Below are 21,081 nucleotides of genomic sequence, written 5' to 3'. Positions count from 1 at the left end.
CAAAAGGTGCTAAAATTTTATCTGAAAATAAGAAAAATATATTGTTAGGAATATAAATCAAGTTTGTCTTTACAATGACTGTATTTAAGTTTGTCGTAGTAATGAAAAGGCACTATTATTATTTTACTCTTGTATGAATATGAACTAATTAAAAAGGCATTTTAACTTTGTACTTGAACAATGTAAGAAATGAACCGTGAATAAAAAAGGACTGTTTCTTGTGATTCAGCCTGAAGGCTCAGTGTTATCCAACTCTTATGTCACTAAGTGGCAGATCCAAGCTGAATTTCCATTTCAGTTTCTTTTTTTTTTTCTCTTCTTCTTCTTTCTAACAGTTCATTTAACTGTCTTTGGTGTCAGCTCCGTCCTCATCTTTCCGTTGTGGCTCAGCAGAGTTCGCTGAGATCAAATCAACTCGATGAGCATCTTCCTCGTTTGTTGTGTGTGTGTTTGTGAAGAACAGATCAAACTCTTAATGGTGACAGTTAGTCCGTTTGTTGAGGTCGGCAGGAGTGGACAGGGGCCGTGCTTTAATGTGAGGCCGCAACCTCAGCATATGCTACAAACATCTAACCACAGCGGCCATTTTTATCAAAACGTTTAGGAAATTTTTGATTTACCATCACAGCAAAAAGAGCAGGCAGTGATTAGAGATGTCACCGTGGCTAATGGTGCAAAGCCATCAGAATTTATATTCCTCTTTCACATGTATGTAGGGTTCATTTGATTTAATCAACCATCAATTCTCAGAAACTGGACTCCAAAGCATCCATTTAACTTTTTTTTACCTCACTACTTGAATGTAAAAGACTAAAATTTTGCACTGACAAGTCTCAGTGCTTCTGCCTTATAATGAATGAGGTTGAGCTATGAAAAGCCATAAATCAAGTAGGCAATGGGAAAAGGCCAGTTGAAATTAATTCATATGGAATACAAATTAATTTAATGAACTAGAATGTGATATTTGGAGTCTGCACACATGCATGGCCACTTATTCCCCAGCTGGAGTCAGCCTTGCTGCTGAGTGCTGAAGTCCTCCATACTGGGCTCTTAGGCTCCATGTTGTTGCCTTCAAGTGCTCATGGAAAACACTTGTTACTCAATGAAGTGTTGCAGGGAAAAAACAACAACCTGCTCCCTGCTGCAACAACTTTAGATAACTGATGTTGGAGCTGAGAGAGCAGTCAGTGCAGTTTTTATTCTGTGGAAGAAGGGCAGGCCAAAATAAAGAAAATGTGGTTATAACTCTTGGGAGTTCTTTCCTTGGTTATAAGATTTGGGAGTTTCTTCTTGTGTTTTTACAATTTGGACTAGATAATGAATATTATTTAACCAAAAGAAAATACTTTATCAATCCGATGGAGGAAATGTTCATGTAATAATAGCAGAAGACACCGGGTAAGAGGTAAGAAATACTAAGAAATTATCCAAATAATTATATAAATTATATAATATAAACTATGAGCATCCACAAATTAAGTTAAAACGATTAAAAATCGCGGTATCCTCGACAATAAAAATGACTTCCAGTAGTGTGACTAAATAAGAATTCTCTGCTGAACGAATTAAAACTAATTAAATTCGACTAAAAACGATCTTCGGCGGACAAACAGCGCTTGATGTTTATTTTTTCCGACAGCATGTGAAGGCAGCACCTGCGGCAGGAGACACGCCCCTGCCGGCTGACATCAGAAATCCCATCGGGAGTCACCTCTCTTCTCCTATTGGTCGGATTTTACATCGCTCCGGGCCGAGCCGCTCTCCGATTGGCCGCCGGCGGACCGTTGGTCGGAGAGCATCTTGCGGCTCGCGCTGAGCCAGCTGTCCGCGCGCACTCGGCTGCTGCCTGGCAACGGAGAGCGAGAGCTAGAACGAGGTTCTGAAAAAGGTAAGAAACATCCCATAATACGAAGAAATGCTGCACTGTCAGCGGCTCGTTTTGGGATCGATGCGGATTTTGTGTCATTTATACCGATTAAACGCTGCGTTGTTTCACGTGTAACGTCAATGAACGCCTTTTTTTTCCACTTGTCAACGGCAGGTTAGCTTAAAATCCGATTTCTGCTTTCTCAAAATATATCTGATGGATTTATGTTTGAACGAGGAATTTACAAATCAATGCGAGTCTTCTCTTCCAATAACAACACAAGGAGTGACACACAAATCCAGTAAAAGCCAAAAAAAAAAAACAAACAAAAAACAACAACCAAAAAACAAAAAAACAAATATTGTTCGCATTTTGAAAGCTAGCATCGTGTGGCGACAAAATGTGTGTGTGTGTGTGTCTGCGTGTGTTTTGCGTGCCATCAGTGCAATTTATGTATGTTTATGTTTGTATGTATGTATTTATGTGTGTGTGTGTGTGTGTGTGTGTTGCCGTTATGTAAGTCTGCTGTCGTTTATATTGTGTTATATTGCGTTATGCTGCTGATGAAGAGGAGGGTGTGCAGGTGTCGTCATGCATACAAACGAGTCTGCGTGTGTGTGTGTGTGTAGTTCTGCCCAGCATTTGCACTGAACAGGTGATGTGCTTCTCTTTGTTGGCTTCCTCCTGCTGTGGTTTGTGGTTGAAGGGATGTCGGTCAGTGTGAGGATCCTGGAGTGTGTCCTCGGTGCAGCACACTGAATTAAATACACAAGAAAGGCTCTTAATTACATGAAGCAATGGTTTCCCTACTATCTCTATATTCAAGTATGTTTCCTTCTATTCAGTCTATTCCACTTCAACAAATGTAATCACATCCCAATCACATCACAGATCCCAAATTTACTTTTACAATCAGACTATCAAATAACTGTCACCTCTGTAAACCTGGCTGTGCCACCCTGATGCCTCCTCGTGGGGCAGGATTTTTATGCTTTCTGAATCTGACAAATCTTTTTGCAAGCAGGCACTCCTGTCACAAGACTGTAAAGGTGTGGGTTGTGGTGCTGTTGGACCATCTGACAACCCATTCGTTTGAGGTGTACCAATGCTTAAAGCATCATAAATGACCCCTTGGGGCTGCTATGATTATTGTTCCCCTCATTAGCTTTGCAGAGCTACTAATGTAAAGGTAGTTTGACTGGTGAAACCTCATCAGGTCATTTAGAATCAAACAATTAATCATCTGAGTGGAAGTGATGCTCAGTAAATGTCACATAAATCTGCCCATCAAAACTAATATAGTGCCCATAATAAACCCAGAGACATTAACAGATACGTCAGATTAAAGGTTAGATGTAAAAAAAAAATAGTGAAATACAACATAAAGCCTGAGAGTTAATGTAGAGAGGAGAGTGAAATGTTCCTGATCCTTAGGGTGATGCCCTAGTTCAGTATATGGCTCCTGTTCATATTGTCTGTTTATCTCTGCATTATTCACTAATGGCTTATTCATTCATGACCCTCCAGCAGAACCCACAACTCTGCAAACCTCACTGTGTGTGTGTGTGTGTGTCTGTTTCATATCTATTCTTATCTCCAGGAGGTTGTAAATTTGTCTGATGGATGTTTATCCTGGATTTTAAAATAGCTCTGCTCGGCACACTTACTCACACATACATATACAATGTAACGCATAGTCAGACACATATTGACACTTGTGCACAAGTAGACCTTTCGCCATCCCTCCCTCTGGTGAATAGTGTCCAGATCAAGCAAGGAGTCAGCAGCTGTCTACCCCTTTCTTCTCACTTACATGCATCAGTGCACATGCACGCACATACACACAAACACACACACATTTTTCCATGCCACACATGTAGTCTGCACTTGCTCAGGAACAGACATCTGAGGACGTCAACAGCTACTGTGTCAAATTTAAACAGTTTTTAAAGAAGCAGCCTTGTTGCTATTAATACATTTGACTTCTCATTGCTGAGGTTTTTTCCTTCAGCTGCGTTTTCTTTTTGATTCTTTGACATAATTTCTGTAATAATAAATTTCTTGATTATTATAGCATGTTTTTTTTTCTGGTATAAAGTTAATTTACCTTTCACTTTTTAATAGTCTGTATTGCTGAAATAATATTGTTGAGGTAATATAAGAAAAGGAATTTTCAAGGTCAACAAAACATTAGATTTAGAGTTTACAACTGGCACAGACTGTTAAGTGGCTGTGTGTCTAGTATGACTACAATGCGTTATCATGACGGTGTGTGTCTGTGTGACATTGTGAGTTTGGGCTGCTTCTTCTCATTCATTATTAATTATCACCCCATTTAAAAAAACTGCCTGCATCAAGAAGGGAGAAAAGGGTGTGTCTGTGCATGTGTGCTAAATTGCATGCATGAGGTGTTTGTGTGTGTGCACTGGGAATTACTGTGTCTTTATTGCGTGTCCATTTGTCCGTGTCCGTGTCTGTGTGTGTGTGTCTGTGTATGTGTATGTTTCTCTCCGGCTGTCTGTCTTACACACTATGACACAGCAGAAAGCAAACACACACTCCCACTGTAGACCTACACTAAAAACAGTCTAAAATAGATCTGTGATGTTCAGCCAAAAAGTCTTTGGAGCTTGAATTTTTCAGAGGCAGTTTGTGTGGCCTAGCAACTACTATAGCAACACAGTCAACCTTTTTTTAGATCAGAACTAATCTTTTTTAATTTAACTTTCTGTTAGCATGATGTCATTACCTTTACAGAGTCAGACCATTGGTGTGTGATCCTAATCTCAGGGCCATGACATATCAAATAGTAACGCACATTAATGGGTGCACCTCCAGACAGTCCTTCACACAACTTCATGATGCCTCACATTGCATCATGTCACTTCACAGCTCCTGTTTACCTCTCAACATCTTGCTGTGCTTCATGTGCCTTCACATCTCTCAGGTCAACTCAAGTTGCATCAAATATTTTCACATTGCTGCAAATCACTTCATGCTCACCAAGATGATCTGTTAAGTCTGTTTCTATTCCAAAAACATGACCAAATATCTCTGAAATGCATTTGATCCAATCATGATTTAGGGCCGCAGCTTATGATCGAGGAAAATATTACATCATAAGAAGAATGGAGAATATAAGAGGAAGTAATTGACAGATGACCTAGAGTGGCTCCCATGATTTTTATTTTCCTGTCCTCTGAGCAGCTGGAGGGCTTAGTGTGTGTTTGTGAGTGTTGAAGCTGTCATTGTCCATAAAGTCAATTATATAAGATGACTTTAATTTCCTTTGGCTTTACAGTCCTTACAGACGCACAAAGCCTCCAGTGTCCTGTGCAGTGTCTGTTTAGTCAGCGTTCCCATTCCCACACATGTAGTCAGTCAGCTGTGTGGGCTTGGACAGAGCTGACTGGAAAAATAGTGACAACAGCTCCAGCCTTTATATATGAGTGATATATAATTTCATGTAGCCAGTACTCTGTGTTTCTTAATTCTGCTCAAATGTAAACAATATGTTTGGACTGTATATTAAGTAACAAGTGGACTGTATTTAAATGTTTAACACGCCAACACCTGAAACAGAACCAAAAAGTACCAAACATTCAGTACCATATGTTAAAAAGTGAAAGTCATGCATCAGTTTCATTTAAAGCACTTGTTTTTGCCAGAAGCAAGTTTGAGTCTGTTGCTGTCAGTTTATGTTTTGTAATAACATCTGGGTTTAAACTGAATGAAGTCCTGAATTAGTCTTCTGATTTGGCACCAGTCCTGCTGGATCAGGTATCTTCCACTGTTTGCATTTTGGTGTCAATTTCTATTGAATTTGTTGTTTGTCAGTGGTTGGACAGTGGCAGATCACTTTCTGTGCGTTTGAATGACAGCCAGATGCATCAGTATCAGATAGTACAAAAACAGAAAGGGGATGGTGGAGATCTTTTCTGTAACGTGAAAACAAATTAATTTAGTATGTTCTTGTCATTCTGATTATCATAGTTTAGGCATCAGTTCATCCATAAAACATCAGAAAGGAAAGAAAGAAATTTTTACACCGTCCATGACAGAACAACATATTTACTGTGATTCTTTTGTCCATTTGTTCATTTCATGATCAACTACTTTAGAATGCCCTGCCATCCTATTTTGTATGTTTGTGTGTGTGTGTGGCCTTTTTCCACTGAAAGCACTCCAATTCCCATCTCTTGGGAAACCAATCTTTTATTCTGGCTGCCAGGCCTTTAGGGGACTACTTTCCATACTGCACACCCCTCATCACCACCACCATGTTTACCACCATCACTTTTTCTTTCATCTCCGAACAATATTCTTATTCATCTTGGACTCATCTCCTTCTTCGGCCATCTTTATTTCCCTGTCTCTGCTGCTATCTCTCCTTCAGTCTTCTCTGAGTTCAACTGGACTCTGACCTGCTCTCAGGTGATTTCTGTTCAATCTTGAAGAAATGACTCGTGATATGGCTTACAGCCACATGGTATAAATATTGGTTTGAAACTAAATGCTCAGTTCTTACTCTCTTCTTGCATTTGTGTGTGACCCCACCTCTGCGTTTGGAGCAATAACTATTGTCACTACCAGGCTTACTGTCTGGTAGTGACAATAATGGCTGCGTGACTATTGATCTGATTGTCTTGGTAGATTGTGATAAATTGTGAAGGATCTCTGTAGCCTCAAAGCTTCATTCATGGTCTGTTGGGAAAATTTTTGCTATGATGAAAAAATTTTGCTCCTGTGATTTTGATATTGGATGTGTTCATATTGTGATTTGGATTCTATTTTATTTTAATTGTGCATCCCAAGTACCTACTGCATGATTTTGTTATTTAAAAAATAAACTCAACAAAATGGAGACTGATAAAATTCCTTTCAATAAGATTTTATTCCCATCTATTCTCCCCCTCATTGGACCCATTTTAACCTCATCTGGTTTGGATACAAATTAAAGGCCCCACATCTTTTTCTCCTCATTATTCTTTTCACTGTTGTTTTTCATCCACTGTCACGACTCTTCTCTCCTCTCTTCCTGTCTTCATTCTCTTCCATCTCTTTGAGGTAATTCTCTGTGACTGAGTTGCTATTGTGTCCTGTCATCAAACACATTGCATACAGCCATCCATGCAGAATTCACACATACACACAGAGGAATGTTTGCAGAGGGTCCTCTCAGTTTGTGTATCTCATAAGACAATCTGAAACTATCACATATTGAAGCCCTACCCAAAAAACCCACATGGACACTTTTAATAAAGGTTAAAATGTCAAATGTTTTTTTCATAAAATTGGTATATAATTTGCCATTTATGTGCCAAATGTATTTAATTTGTTGGGAACAAATCAAAACTGTTGCCTTTCAACCCCACACAAAATATTATGCTTACCCTTCTAAGTGAAATGAGAAGAAAAAAAAAATCCCACTCTCATTTGGAACTTAAACAAGCAGACAATTTTGAAAATTGTCTCCAAATGCCAAAATACAAGACGAAGCTTTATCACTATAATTATGAAATGTGTAAACCTTTTGAAAATGAAAGATCAGATTCCTGGATTAAGTCTATGGTAACATAAAATGGGTTCTACATGCACAATAGCCCAACCTAAAATTACCATTGCCAGAAGTTATAATTATCTCTAGTAAGGGAGCAGGCAGGGGCAGGAAATGTTCTCAGGCGCTCATTTTAAAAACTGCTTATTGTACAAAACACAGCAGAAATTGCATTAAATTAGGTTAATTACATCCATGCTGCTTTAATAGAAAACCCATGCGTTATTCATTCATAGAAAGCAGGGCTGCAAGGTAAAATAATTTTTCTTCATTTATCAATCTGCTGGTTTTTGTTTTCTTTATTTTTGATCTATAAAATGTCGTGAAATGTAGTGAAAATCTTAAGTTGCTTCACTCCAAAACCTGATGCTGCATAAAGCCAATCCTCACACAGTGCTGGAAAAAGTATGTAATCAATGCTTCTGGAATTTTTGATTGATTGACAATTCATTTTAGCCCCAGACAGTTATGTCTACTTGAACATGTCCATTAAAACCAGAATTTATGTGTTATTCCCTGAAATTGTTCTTTCGCAGGAAATTGCAAAACAGTTATTGGTCATTTAAACCGGCTTTTAAACCTCCACCCTCTTCTTTCCACCAGCCTTTGCAGGACTCTAATAATCTGTCATATTCCCACACATGCTGTAATAGATTTGTAAATTATAGATTCCCTTTTGAACGCTTAATATTTCATAGACTAAGCTGACTCAGTAAGAGCTTAGAGGAAGTTTTCTGTCTCCTGAGACAGAATATGTCTCAGAACCTGGACTGTGTGTTCAGCAGAATAAATAAGAGCAGACCACTGTAATAATAGAAGGTTTGTCTTCTTGTGCTCTGGACAAATCAGTTGTACCAATCAGTTTTTTAAATCAGTGAAAATATCCACCTCCTGGTTTACTTCTGTTTCCTGGCTTGATCCTCCACTCTACCTCTTCATCTGCCTTCTTTCAAATAATACCTCTTTTTAAGACTCAGTCTTCCTGTGTGTGTGTGTGTGTGTGTTTATCTGAGTTAATGGATAACTCAAGATATTGCCAAGACTTGGAAGGAAAGTGTGAGCAGTGGTTACCATTAAGCAACATACCATTTACTTTGTGGTGAAATGTATTTGCACGCAGACATGGCCTTGATGAACGAGTGCTCTGTACTGAAAAAATTACGGGTTTCCAGATGGGCTGCCACTCAAAGATGCCAAATTAGTCATGCAGCTGCATTTTCAGGGTTGTATCACGTGCTTTTCTTAAAAGAAGCGAATCCTAATCTAACCCTAACCCCTGAACAGAAGTTTATATATTTATGTTAATGCCCTTTTGTTTCTCTGCTAGGACTATGGCTGCCAACATGGGGTCCATGCGTATCCTCATCAAGGGAGGGAAGGTGGTGAATGATGATTTCACCCAGGAAGCAGATGTCTACATTGAGAATGGCATCATTCAGCAGGTGAAATCATATCAGCAAACTATCATTCTATAGACAAGTAGACTTTTACATGCAAAGCAACTGAATTAACATTACAATACATGCTACATCCTTCCTACTGCACTCACATTCACCATCCAGCATACCTCCAGCTGTTAGTATGACTCATTGCACAATAATACAGTATGAAGAGAAAGAATAACTCAGTGAACTCTCACTATATTTGGTTCACAGAGTCCTGTCATGGAAATATGTGGACTATGTGAGGAGGATGCATTGACTCATCTGCACTTTTAATGAAACACTTTGCTGCCATGAGCGCTCCTGTTCTCTCTGTCAATCATCTACATCACACCCACAGTCTTTATGCTGTGAAAAAACAAGGATTTCCTTTTTGCCACTCTGTGGTTTGGAATAATAGTCTAACTGAAAAAGTCAAAGAGAAATCATTATCTGAAAGTTTTTAATATCAGCTTATTTTGTTGCCTTAAAAATGATATATGTGAGGAAACTTCATTTCGGTGAGGCCAACTCTCCTGACCAACATTGTTATGCCTCCAGCCATACCACAGCATGGCTAGAACTCACTGTGCACGTAGAATGATATGCCACATAAAACCTCCCTCTTAACCAAAGAGCCCTAAATTTACTCTTTAATATGCCTTTTGGTCTGTTTAGAAGTTGATGGTCTGTCCAAACCCCAGTGACCTTTTCATTCACCAACACAATGATTCTGTGGACAAAACACATACTAATAAAGTTGGTTCATTTATGTGGCTGTGTTTTCTTTGGCAGGTTGGAAAAGAACTGATGATACCAGGCGGGGCCAAAGTGATTGATGCTTCTGGTAAGCTGGTGATGCCAGGGGGAATAGACACCAGCGTGCATCTGCAGGAGACTTTCATGAACGCCAGCATCCAGGATGACTTCTACAGTGGGACCAAGGTACACAAACACATACGCTTGTGCACGCGGCTGTGTTATGACTGGGCTCATCAGCATGCCTGTGATTAAACACATTTAGAATCGAGACGCAGCTGTCAGACATGGAAATACTTTATCTCTCACTCACTCTCTGTTTTGTCTAATTTCAAATGTTCATTAAGACCAATGATGACATGTTTCCACGCAGCTCATATAGGAAGCTGAACAGCTGTCATAAGTTTCTTGTCGAAAGCAAAGACCATTGTTATTGACTCACAGCTGTTCCGTCTTCATTCATACTCAGTTTATTACTTCGATTCTTGTGGACATATTTTCCTGTGATCCTCTGAGTCTCGGAGCTGATTAAATGAATTGCTGACTTAAAATGTCAGAGGAAGGAGTGCTGCCTGTAGCATGCATGGACACTGTTGTTGGCTGCTGTTGTATTGTTGCCTAGCATTGGTTTTGATGACAAGAGGTCAGCGCGATGAAGACAGGCAGTCACAATTATTACTCTGCTCAAGCTTTCCCTCCCTGCACGACTGACATGAGTCATCTTGAAACTTTTCCTTGATTACCATTTTAGTATTAAAGTAAATATTGCAGCTGTTTAATGCATGCATTTGCTATTTTTGTCACATAGGTATCAGAAAGCAGAATAATGAATACGCCATGTGATCGGGGCCATTTAGCAGAGAACACATCTGACAATGTCATGTATGTCAGTGTTATAAAAAGGGCTTCCAGTTACTGTGACATTTGGTCTATCCATTCTCAATTACTGGTTTATACCCAGAAATTACCTGGATCTTCTCCTCGTAGATTCCATCTTAGAAACACTTGTTGAGTTGTGAACATTTTATGGAAAATCATATGAACTGCAGGGACTTTGCAGTGATGCAGTGAAATGAGGCCTGAGTCTAATGGAATGCCAACTGAAGTGTGGTGAGAGGAATTTGGGGGGATTGAATCCTCCATATGCCAGTTTTACCCCAGCAACCCCCCAGTTACTAACCCCCTACCCACTGACCTCGCTGCCATGACAACTAACCCCCACTCTTAGTGCGGTAATCAAAGGGAGGAAATGTGTGATTGTGTGTGTGAGTGAGAGAGCATATGACCGTGGTAGTATTGTGCAGTCCCTATGGTGATCGTGTTACCAAGGCAGCAGCTCATGTGGAATTGGGATGAACCCCCAAACTACTTTTCCTCTTCCATCTTTTTGTATCAGTCTGCTCGCTCTCCTGCTTTCCTTACGTCCTCCTGTCTTGTTTCTGCTCTCCTGTTTCCTCTGCTTTGCAACCGGCCCCCCACGCTGTCTCCCTCCATGTTCCTCCTCAGGAAAGCGTCATACTGATCTGCACTAAGGAGCAGTTTATATTACAGAGTCTAATGGTGGAGAATAAGTAGAAGTAATGTGCAGTTTATATGCAGACCGGAAGTTTTGTTTCCAAGTTGCAGTTTTGAGCTGTATTGAATAATCTCAACACATACTGGATATATAAATAAAGAATTTGCTCAGGAGAAAGTTAATGTTTTATTCTGTTTGAGGGTAAACAAAAATCCTGGCTGCATTCTAATAAAAACTGGAAATGCTTAATTATACAATTCATGGCATTCAACTAAAATTATTATCCCAGGAGTTGACCTGTGTTTATTGGAGGATTGCAGAAACTTTACAGTTATTTTACAAATCTCCTACCAGACAGAAATATGAGCATTAATTCAGATCTTGCTTTGTGGTTACTTTAATCTTAGGTTTCTGTGACAAAGCCTCTGTCCTAAAAATGATGTTACTCTACTACTAAATTAGAATGGTAAATACATAATTGCAAGCATATCACATCACATCTTTTAATCTGATGAGAATATGTTGTTAATTGACATTTTTGTCTCTTCACAAATGCTACATATCAGTAACCGTTAACAGATAAAAGTAATTTATTTCCAACAAAGTACCTGCTCATGCAGCACAATCCATTTGTAATGAGCATTGCAACCTTTTTGTGTTTATATTTAGACACTTGCAGCATCTCCACTGGTTAGGGAAAGATGTTGCCTGCTTTAATATAGTGTTCAGTTGGAAGAAAGTGGACAAACTGGCAAACAGCAACAACAAACGATCAACTACAATAACCTCCATAAATATCATAAGTATAATGAACTGCTTTGTAGAATTACAACTAACAGATCACGATATGATGTAGTTATAGTACACTACACAAGTCTGTTCAGTTCAGTCCTCATCACTAATTTACATAGTTTTTGCACTGCACTGCATCTGAGCAGACAGTCCAGACTGAGCAGCATCAATCCCAGCAGGTACTGCAGAGATCATTTTCATATCTCTCTATGCTGAACAGGGAGTGGGAAATCAGGAAGAAGAGAGCTGAAGGAAGGCGAGGTGTTCAGCTGTAGTGTGATGTATGAGTGGTGTTGATAGAGACTGATCACAGAGCTGCAGTGCTAATCTGCCTGACACCGATAGCCTCTCCCACAGTCTACCAAACAGCGATCCTCTCATCCTCTCAGATCACACCCCCTGTACCTACAGTGGATGTTTTTCTGCCCTTCTTCTGATTTATAGTGCAAACAATTTTATTGATTGAGTTACATGGAAACCAGAGCTGCAAGTAATGATTATTCCTTTTTGTGGTTAATGTTGTTGTTTCAATTTACTAACTAATACATTCCTTGTCAGGAATCAGATCTATTATCACGATAGAGGCCGGGGGATCTAGTGAAATTTTGAATTTCAGTTTAGTAAATTTCTACAGTGATCAGCTATCTAAATTTTCTGACCATTCTGCACAACATTGAAAGCTCTGATGTTGAACTTTCTGCTTTCTCTCACTCACTGCATTTATGTCTCTTCTTTGTCTGTTTTACTTTCTAGTCAGGGGATTATCTTGACAGTAGGGGTCGGGGTTTTTAATTCAGCGGGTGAGTGTCTATCCACTTTAGCTCTGCTGTCAATGATCAGTAATATGTTAAAGGAAGCAAACAGGGGAGTGGATTGTGTTACTGTCGGTTAACATGCGAGCTGTTAAGTTAAAAAGACGTACCCTAACCCTAATAGCACATGCAAATTAATACCACTTGCCTCTTTAACCATTATTGCAGCTGCAAAAAAGTCATAACAATTTCATATCCACTTAAATATGAAGTTAGTTCATTTTCCTTTAAAAAATATATATTTGAATTTGAATTAATTGAAACTAGATTTCTCCTTAAAGCTCTTTAAAAGTAGGTAATTCTGTCTGTTTTTTCTAAAACTGCATGATTTCCATATTAGGTGGTAATGAAAGTAAAATCTTTGGGGTCTTTGAATGCATCACTGTTAGTAAAGAACAACACCGGTTAAAAACAGCCTCATGAGAGCAGAACCTTGACTGTGATGATCTGGTGTTTCTTAGACCTCATTGGATGTTTTATCACTTGGTGGCTAAAAAAAAGTTATTTGGTACCTGTTGTTACAAATGCAAACCAACCAGAAGACCTCCTTTGTTCCAGCGTGGCAGACAAAAGTCTAATACTGACACCGCACACTGATGAAAATGCACGCTCATAATGCTGAATACACAGGAACCTCAGCTGGAGCTGTGGGAGAGATCGCATTAAACACATTTCACAGTCCGTCATTTTCAAAGAAGTTTACCGGCAGTAAATTTCAATTTAGGTCTTGCAGACAAGCGGTGTAAATCCCTCAATCCACAGCTGTGCATCTACATGCTCTGATCTCTGACACACACACACACACATATGAAGATATCTTCAATGCTGACGCTGCAGATGATTCAGGCTGGTTATTAGGGCAACGTGAAGCCTAAGAACTTGTTGGCTGAAGGATCTGTTACTCTAAAATAAATGATCTGGTCTTTAGGAACATATCTATGCAGTGAAATGTAGCTTAATTCAGGTGAAGCCCAGAGAATAAACATCACTTTGTATTTTGTCTCACTTGAGCTCAAACTGAATGAAATAGAAGAGTAGAGAGTCTGTGTCGTGTCTATTATAGGCATATAACTAGGAAATAACAGAAACAATGTTTTTTCTGTTCTCTTTGTGTTTGTTTCCTGTTTCGTAAATGATTGCTGCCTGTTTTCCCTCCACTCACTGTGCGACATCCCAGTTAGACACTGTTGGAGGATACTGAATGGTTGCATGTCAGTGCGATTTGAGATGGTGAGAGGAGGAAGAGGAGGGTGTGGACATGTAGCGGGCCTTGCTGAGCAGTATCTGTTGTCATGACTACATAAAAAAGTGCATTTTTCATTCAGCCAACTGAGACGACTCACCGCAGGGCACTCGCCTCACAGCATTCATTTTCTGGCCTGTCATCTCCTCATTTTTCTCTCAGTATCCTTCTCTGACTTTCCATTTTCTTCACATTTAGCCTTTTTGTTAATCTAATTCATTAACATGTCTTTGTAGAATGTCATATTTGAGTAGAAAGTTATTACGTATGTATCATTCATCCATCAGCTTCAACTAGTAGAGTGCATGATGATGTGATGATGACTAAACAGTTCATCACGAACACATAGTGCTTGACAGTGGAATTATTATTTTCTGTTGTAATCCTCTCCCAGGCTGCTCTGATGGGTGGTACCACCATGGTGATGGCTCTGGTTCTGCCTGAACAACACTGTTCCCTGCTGGATGCTTATGAGAAGTGCCGAGCTCAAGCTGATGCCAAGGCATGCTGCGACTACGCTCTGCATGTTGGTGTGACCTGGTGGGGAGCAAAGGTAAAACACGCAGAGAGGTCAAGGCTCAAACATGTAACAGGACCACTGAACAGTCTGGAAAAGCCATTCCTTACATCTTTTATTAATCGATATCATACCTTCCTGTTTTACAGAATGAAAAATAAAGCAGCCAAAGACTTTCATATGTGGGTGAAATGGGTGATGACCTAGATTCAACTTTCCATGAACTAGGTTAACACGTTACATTAGGCAGATTCTATGAGTCAACGAGCCTCATTTAGCCTTTGGCTTTAAGGTCTCTTCTGTACCATCTGGGGAATCTGTGCATGTGCCACATCTTATTATATGGAGTAAAATTTCTAGTGCTTAACAATCGTCTCAACAGACACCTCAACTGAGACAGTTCACTGTTGAAATGTCGAAGAATGTTTTTGGTTTTGTTTTGGTTTTTTTTTTCTTTACCCAGAAAATTGATAGAGATTATTAGAAAATATCGATGTATTCAAAATCCTATTGATAACCAGTAGAAGCTAAATATTAAAAATTAAAATCACACCCATGCATAGACTAGAAAGATCTCATATTTATATTTAAAACAATGGAGGGATATGAAAGAGTTGGCAAAATATTCTTTATTTGAATTTTTGGGTCCAGCACCAATACTTCATGACTATGTAACACATAAATTGGTTATTTATGATGACATTTAAACCTCTTTGCATTTTGAGTGCATTTAACACGCTTTTTTTTGTGCTGCAAATTCCTCTTTGAGACTGTGATTGTCACCAATGTGAATATAATGTGATCTCATTCTTGCTGCTCTCCCAGCTCATTTCATGCCCCATATAACACAAACACACACACACACACACACACACACACACACACACTGCCTCACGCACTTCACTGTCTGCCTGCCTTTGACAGCTCGAACCAACACTTGCTAGACTGCAGCTGTGATCGGCTGCTAGCAATTATCATATCCTTGACCTCTGACCTCTTCCATGTGATCAGGTCCATAATGAGATGGAGACTCTGGTGAGAGAGCATGGGGTGAACTCCTTCCAGATGTTCATGGCCTACAAAGACATGATGATGCTGAGAGACTCAGAGCTCTACCAGACACTGCAGACCTGTAAGGACATCGGGGCCATCGCACGTGTCCATGCCGAGAATGGAGAGCTGGTGGCAGAGGTGCATAACACTGAAATAACCACACATACGTAATCCAAGGGAGATATTCAACATAGTGAGAGGTGACAAATGTACACACCGTCGTGAAAGTCAGGTATTTGTTGAATATGATGATTGCCACCACCTGTCTGGGGAATTAGTGTGAGTTTTTGAATACTAGACAATTGCAAAATTGAATTTATGCCGGAATGTGTGTTCCATTAGGGTGCTAAAGAGGCTCTGGATTTGGGCATCAGTGGACCAGAAGGTATTGAGATCAGTCGGCCAGAGGAGGTAAAAATACAGCGGTTCTATACTATCTCTCACATTTTCTTTTTTTTTTTTTTTTTTAGAAAATTTGAAATTTGTATCATATGGATGATGATATCTGGGGCTCAGTTTGCCATTTAAAGGAAGGCCTGAGTCATTTTATAACTTACTTCTCTCACCCACAGCTGGAATCTGAGGCTACTCACAGAGCTGTCACCATTGCCAACAGGGTAAATAAGCACAACAAAACATTTTAATATCCTGTCTGCACTCAGATGTCTGGATGTCACTGATAAATCAGTGGATTCGAATGTGACTGCAGGCCCGCTGTCCAATCTACCTGGTGAATGTATCCAGTATGTCTGCCGGAGACATGATTGCTGCTGCTAAGATGCAGGGTAAGGTGGTCCATGCAGAAACTACCGTAGCTCACGCGGTGCTGAATGGGATGCAGTATTACCACCAGGACTGGACTCATGCTGCCGCCCACGTCATTATCCCTCCTCTTCGCCTGGACCCCAACACACCCAGCTACCTCATGGGCTTGTTGGGAAAGTATGTGCATACTTGCTTGTAAACAATGGCCCAACAATAAATACCAAAGATTGTTATCATGTGAGAAGTCATTGTTTGTCCTTAACTGAACGTGTATGCCCTGTCTCCAGTGACACTCTGAGTGTTGTGGCGTCGGAGCACCGTCCATTTAGCATGAAGCAGAGAGCTTTGGGCAAAGAGGACTTCACCAAGATCCCTCATGGAGTGGCTGGAGTTCAGGACAGGATGAGTGTCATCTGGGAGAGGGGAGTGGTACGTACACAGTTCACTGAAAATCATTGATTAATTATCCTGATATTTCTAATACAATGTTACCTGCAGGTTACAGGAAAGATGGATGAGAACCGTTTTGTGGCAGTGACAAGCTCTAACGCTGCAAAGATTTACAACATGTACCCTCGCAAGGGCCGCATCATCCCCGGGGCCGATGCTGATGTGGTGGTCTGGGACCCAGATGCAACAAGGTACATAATTATATTTAAAAGATGAAAATGTGCCTCACAAGCACAGAGTTGATTGAGTTACACAAGCAAACAAACTGGCTCTGCTGTCTGTGCAGGACAATTTCCGTGAGCACTCAGGTGCAGGGCGGAGACTTCAACCTGTACGAGGGCATGCGCTGCCACGGCGTTCCTCTGGTCACCATTAGCCGAGGACGTCTGGTGTGTGAGAACGGTGTTTTCATGTGCGCCGAGGGTTCTGGAAAGTTCTACCCACAGCGCACGTTCCCTGACTTCCTCTATAAGAAGATGGTGCAGAGAGAAAAGGTGTGCCTACTTTCATCCATTCACCTCTCTATTTCTGTCCTCCCCTTCGTCACTATGACAACTGAATCTACATACTTTGTGTAACTGAATTTGATCAGACGATAGAAGCATTTCCTAAAAAGTAAACCAGCTCCAGCAGAGAGTCAAGCTTCACGCTGTGCTGTGTCAGCTGAGAGCAAACCTGCAGCAAACAAACCCATCAAACTGTGTGTAACTCCACTGATTTGACAGTCTTTAAAAAGGATTTAATGCTCTCCCTCGACGCTGACACTGTTTTTCTGCTGCTGCTGTCTACAAAAGGCCTCTGCACAATTTGGTCCTGCCCCACACTCAACGGTTTAATCCTAACTGGGGCCAAAGTACGTATTAAGCTCTCTCTTCTCGTCACTTATTATTTGATTTTATCCCCTGTTTTTCCTGTTTATTTAAAAAAAATGTATGAGCTGCATTTGTTGTCCTCCTGCTTTGATACTGATTACAGGAATAAGTAGAAAAGGTGCAAAGGTATCTCAGCAGTAATCGATCTATCAATCTACTGTTACTTTATCCATTACTGTCAAGTCAATTAAATATATTGTGAATAATGTTCATGCTGTGCATTAGACTCAGGCTTATAAAGGAGTCGTCAGGGATCCATACTCTGGAGACGTCGCCAAAGTGGCAAACACCATGAAGAAGGAGCTCGGTTTGGGCCCAATAGATGGAGATGCATCCAACAAGCCCTGTTCTGCTCGGATGCACCAGGGGGTCAGAGACCTCCATGAGTCGTCCTTTAGCCTCTCAGGTAGCCCGGAATTATGTTCAGTCTAAGCCCCGCTCCAGTTTTCGTTGTATTAATGTTGCAACTGAAAGAAATGTAACTGTATTTTGGTCATCTTTCTTCCAGGGTCTCAGGTCGATGACCACATCCCGAAGAGGTCCTCGGCTCGGATCCTGGCCCCTCCTGGCGGTCGCTCCAGTGGTATCTGGTAATAGCTGGCGATGAGCTTCAACCATCCGAGCCTCCGTGTTTTGTATATTTCTGAGCAACCAGGAAAACTGCACTGATTTAAAATCACAGGATTAAAGTTCAGAGGGGAACATAAATTGAAGCATGTGTGTGTGTCCAGTGACGACCTGATGATCAGTGATTTACCAAAGTGACTTTTACAAATCTAATTTGTGTCTTAATTGGAGTGACTGACCTGATTAATTACATGAGAGTAAAGGGCTATTTATGAATTTAAATGTTTTTCCAAATTCAAACTGATCATACTAACATTGATAAAGTCCGCTCATGATCACCCTGCTCCTATCCTCTAAACAAACTAAACAAACTGTGAAAGATCAAAACCAGTACAGTTTTTGATGGTTTGAACTGAAGTGATGTCGACTGAATAATTTAAAAATAGAACAACTGGATCCAGTGAAATATCTATTATACCCCCGTCACACACACAAACATACAGTTCACTGTAGACACCATAGTTTTAGACTCGTATGAAGATGTGTGTGGATTCTGTTTGTGATTTAACCACCCGCTGTGCTCGGCCGCCTGCTGCACCGTGGGCTCCGCTAACAGTGTTTTTGTTTCCAATGGATAAAATGTGCTGTGTGGTGATGAAATCCAACTGCTTCAAACACTGTATGATCTTCCAGCTACACTCTCTTAACAGAGTCACACTTGGTCCCATCCATTCTTGTACTTTCACTGCGTTTGACTGAAACAACACAAGTCCCACAAATATCTCAGCCTCACCTGTAATTTAGAGTGAGTGACAGGAACCTGTGGGCTTACCTTGGATTTTAATTCTGGTCCCAGTTCTGCTCCCACAACAGCCTCATGCTGGCATTTCTGTCATCTTTGTGGTATGTATAGACTTTCCAAAGCGCTTGTTCCGTTTCTTAAAGGAAGAGTGACAAGTGTGTGATTTAAAGATGTAAGTGGAGAAAAGTTGTCTTTTGCTTTGCTACTGATCATGCTCAATAGAAAAATCATGGGTGCTGTAATTTAATTAATTAAGGTTAAATCAGTGCCTTGTCATTTATCTGAGAGATGTGAAAACAGGCGATGTTTGACTGCTGTGAACATTTCAGGCCTCATTTATCAAAATGTGTGTGAATGTTAAAGTTGTGCAGTATGAAATTTAAATCCTGCCTATTCTCCATAACAACAACCCTACTTTGTTAATAGGCTGAGCAGCTTTTAAATATGGCCTTATTTTATGTTTTTGTTTCTGTTAACAGATTCCATGTAAAGGTTTTTTAATACCGTCCAACACACCCAGCTTCTCTGGTTCTTTTTAAAGATATCAGTCCTTATAATTATTAGATATAAATGACGTTTGTAGTTTTAAAAAATGCTGCTCAAACTGGACCAACAGGACAGTGTGAGTGAGATTACCTCAGAATAAGATACTACGTCTGTTCATACCCAGCATTGTGTTATTTGGGTCATTGTTTCTGTTAATGCTTTTTGAAATGTAAAGACGCTCCTTGTCACAGGGATAAGAAATATCAAACTTTGGCTACACACAAAGTTTGTAAATGAGACTAATTTATTGTTGCTTTTAGTCTTTTATAGAGAAATATTTAAACATTTGGAAAAATGTAGTGACATGGTGCACACAGTGGATAAACGAGGCCTGATCTGAAAATAAACAACAGAAATAATGTTACGCATTGAGTTTCAGTAGCATCTCATGGAGTGCATTTTGAAAGTGAACTTCCTATTTGGAGGGAAATAAAGTGGGATTGTTGTTGACAGACAGTGTGTCTCCACAGAGCAGGAAGATTGAGCTGCACAGGCTGAAGAAAAGCACTGATCCTCTCACCTCCTGATGATGTCTCATTCCTGCCTAACAGTATTATATTTATACATGATCACGTCTTCTTGCCTGTGTACTATATATTTAGTATGTTTGTGTTTAGTTTTTTTTTTTTTTCTTTTTTTTAGTTGAAAGAATACATGTGCCAATGTGAATCACCCGTGCCGCACAAACACTCATGCATGAAGAGCACCACAGTGAGATGGAGAAGTCAAGTCTCTTGCAGGTTCACAACAACTGGTGCTGTTTTTTTACGATTAACGACAACAACGTTATTTTATTGTTGGATGGTTTGTTGTTTTGAAGGCACTGTGACTGGTCAGTGGCTGTGTGTGTTTGTAGACTCTTGTTGTGTTGGACAGTGAACCTGTTTAATCCGTAAGTGGCTGCTTGTTTCTTACCACGAGAATAACAGCAAAGAATAAAGAGAAAAAAGAAAATCTTTTCACGGCTCTTTAATAGCATTTTTTTTTTTTTTTATACAAGCTTTTTTATCTGCAGTCCAACATCTCTAAATGAAGTTGAGTTAAATTTAGCAAAAAGTAAATAAGTTTATGAAAAGAAGTTATGGGAAAAAAACCACAAGATTATCATCATCAGACAGTATTAGCTTTAATACACTGTTCAGATTTAAACACGTTATGTTTATATACACACATAAATACATTTCATGGACAACTAAAAATACAGCAGAAAAGATGCAAGTCAGATGAAATCACTGGATATGACACTGCAATTAGAGGGTGGAAAAAAAACAGGTTGGAAAGAAAGTAACACCACAAAAACATTATTCAGTGGCTATGCCACATTTTCCAGCAGGTTTGCAATATTTCTTAATTCATTTCACATAAAAACAGCACAATTTGCATTTCCCCGTGATTTATCTTCCAGATCTTGTTGCTTTGGTTATCAACATTATTATTACTGGTATTTTTAATGAATCAATGCTGAAAATCTCTTTTTCTTTTCGTCTCAGTGATGTGAAATTAGTGTTTGTCATTTAATATGATCTAAAATTAGTAATCAAA

The 21,081-nt window shown here is 39.8% G+C and overlaps 1 protein-coding gene across 1 annotated transcript; it reads left to right on the top strand.

Moving 5' to 3' along the window:
- The first annotated feature begins 1,844 nt into the window (after positions 1 to 1,844).
- LOC115037448 (dihydropyrimidinase-related protein 5-like) lies at positions 1,845 to 20,135 on the top strand. The gene is made up of 13 exons (XM_029496006.1): positions 1,845 to 1,888; positions 8,752 to 8,866; positions 9,641 to 9,790; positions 14,362 to 14,520; positions 15,496 to 15,675; positions 15,880 to 15,948; positions 16,110 to 16,154; positions 16,247 to 16,479; positions 16,590 to 16,731; positions 16,801 to 16,943; positions 17,039 to 17,246; positions 17,850 to 18,030; positions 18,133 to 20,135. Exons 2-13 carry the CDS (start codon positions 8,756 to 8,758, stop codon positions 18,216 to 18,218), a joined length of 1,707 nt encoding a protein of 568 aa, XP_029351866.1. The 5' UTR covers positions 1,845 to 1,888; positions 8,752 to 8,755; the 3' UTR covers positions 18,219 to 20,135.
- Positions 20,136 to 21,081: the final 946 nt, after the last annotated feature.

This window comes from Echeneis naucrates, chromosome 24, assembly GCF_900963305.1.
Source record: "Echeneis naucrates chromosome 24, fEcheNa1.1, whole genome shotgun sequence".
Taxonomy (NCBI): domain Eukaryota; kingdom Metazoa; phylum Chordata; class Actinopteri; order Carangiformes; family Echeneidae; genus Echeneis; species Echeneis naucrates.
Note: the sequence above shows the minus strand (reverse complement) of the source record. Positions and strands in the feature narration are given on the sequence as shown.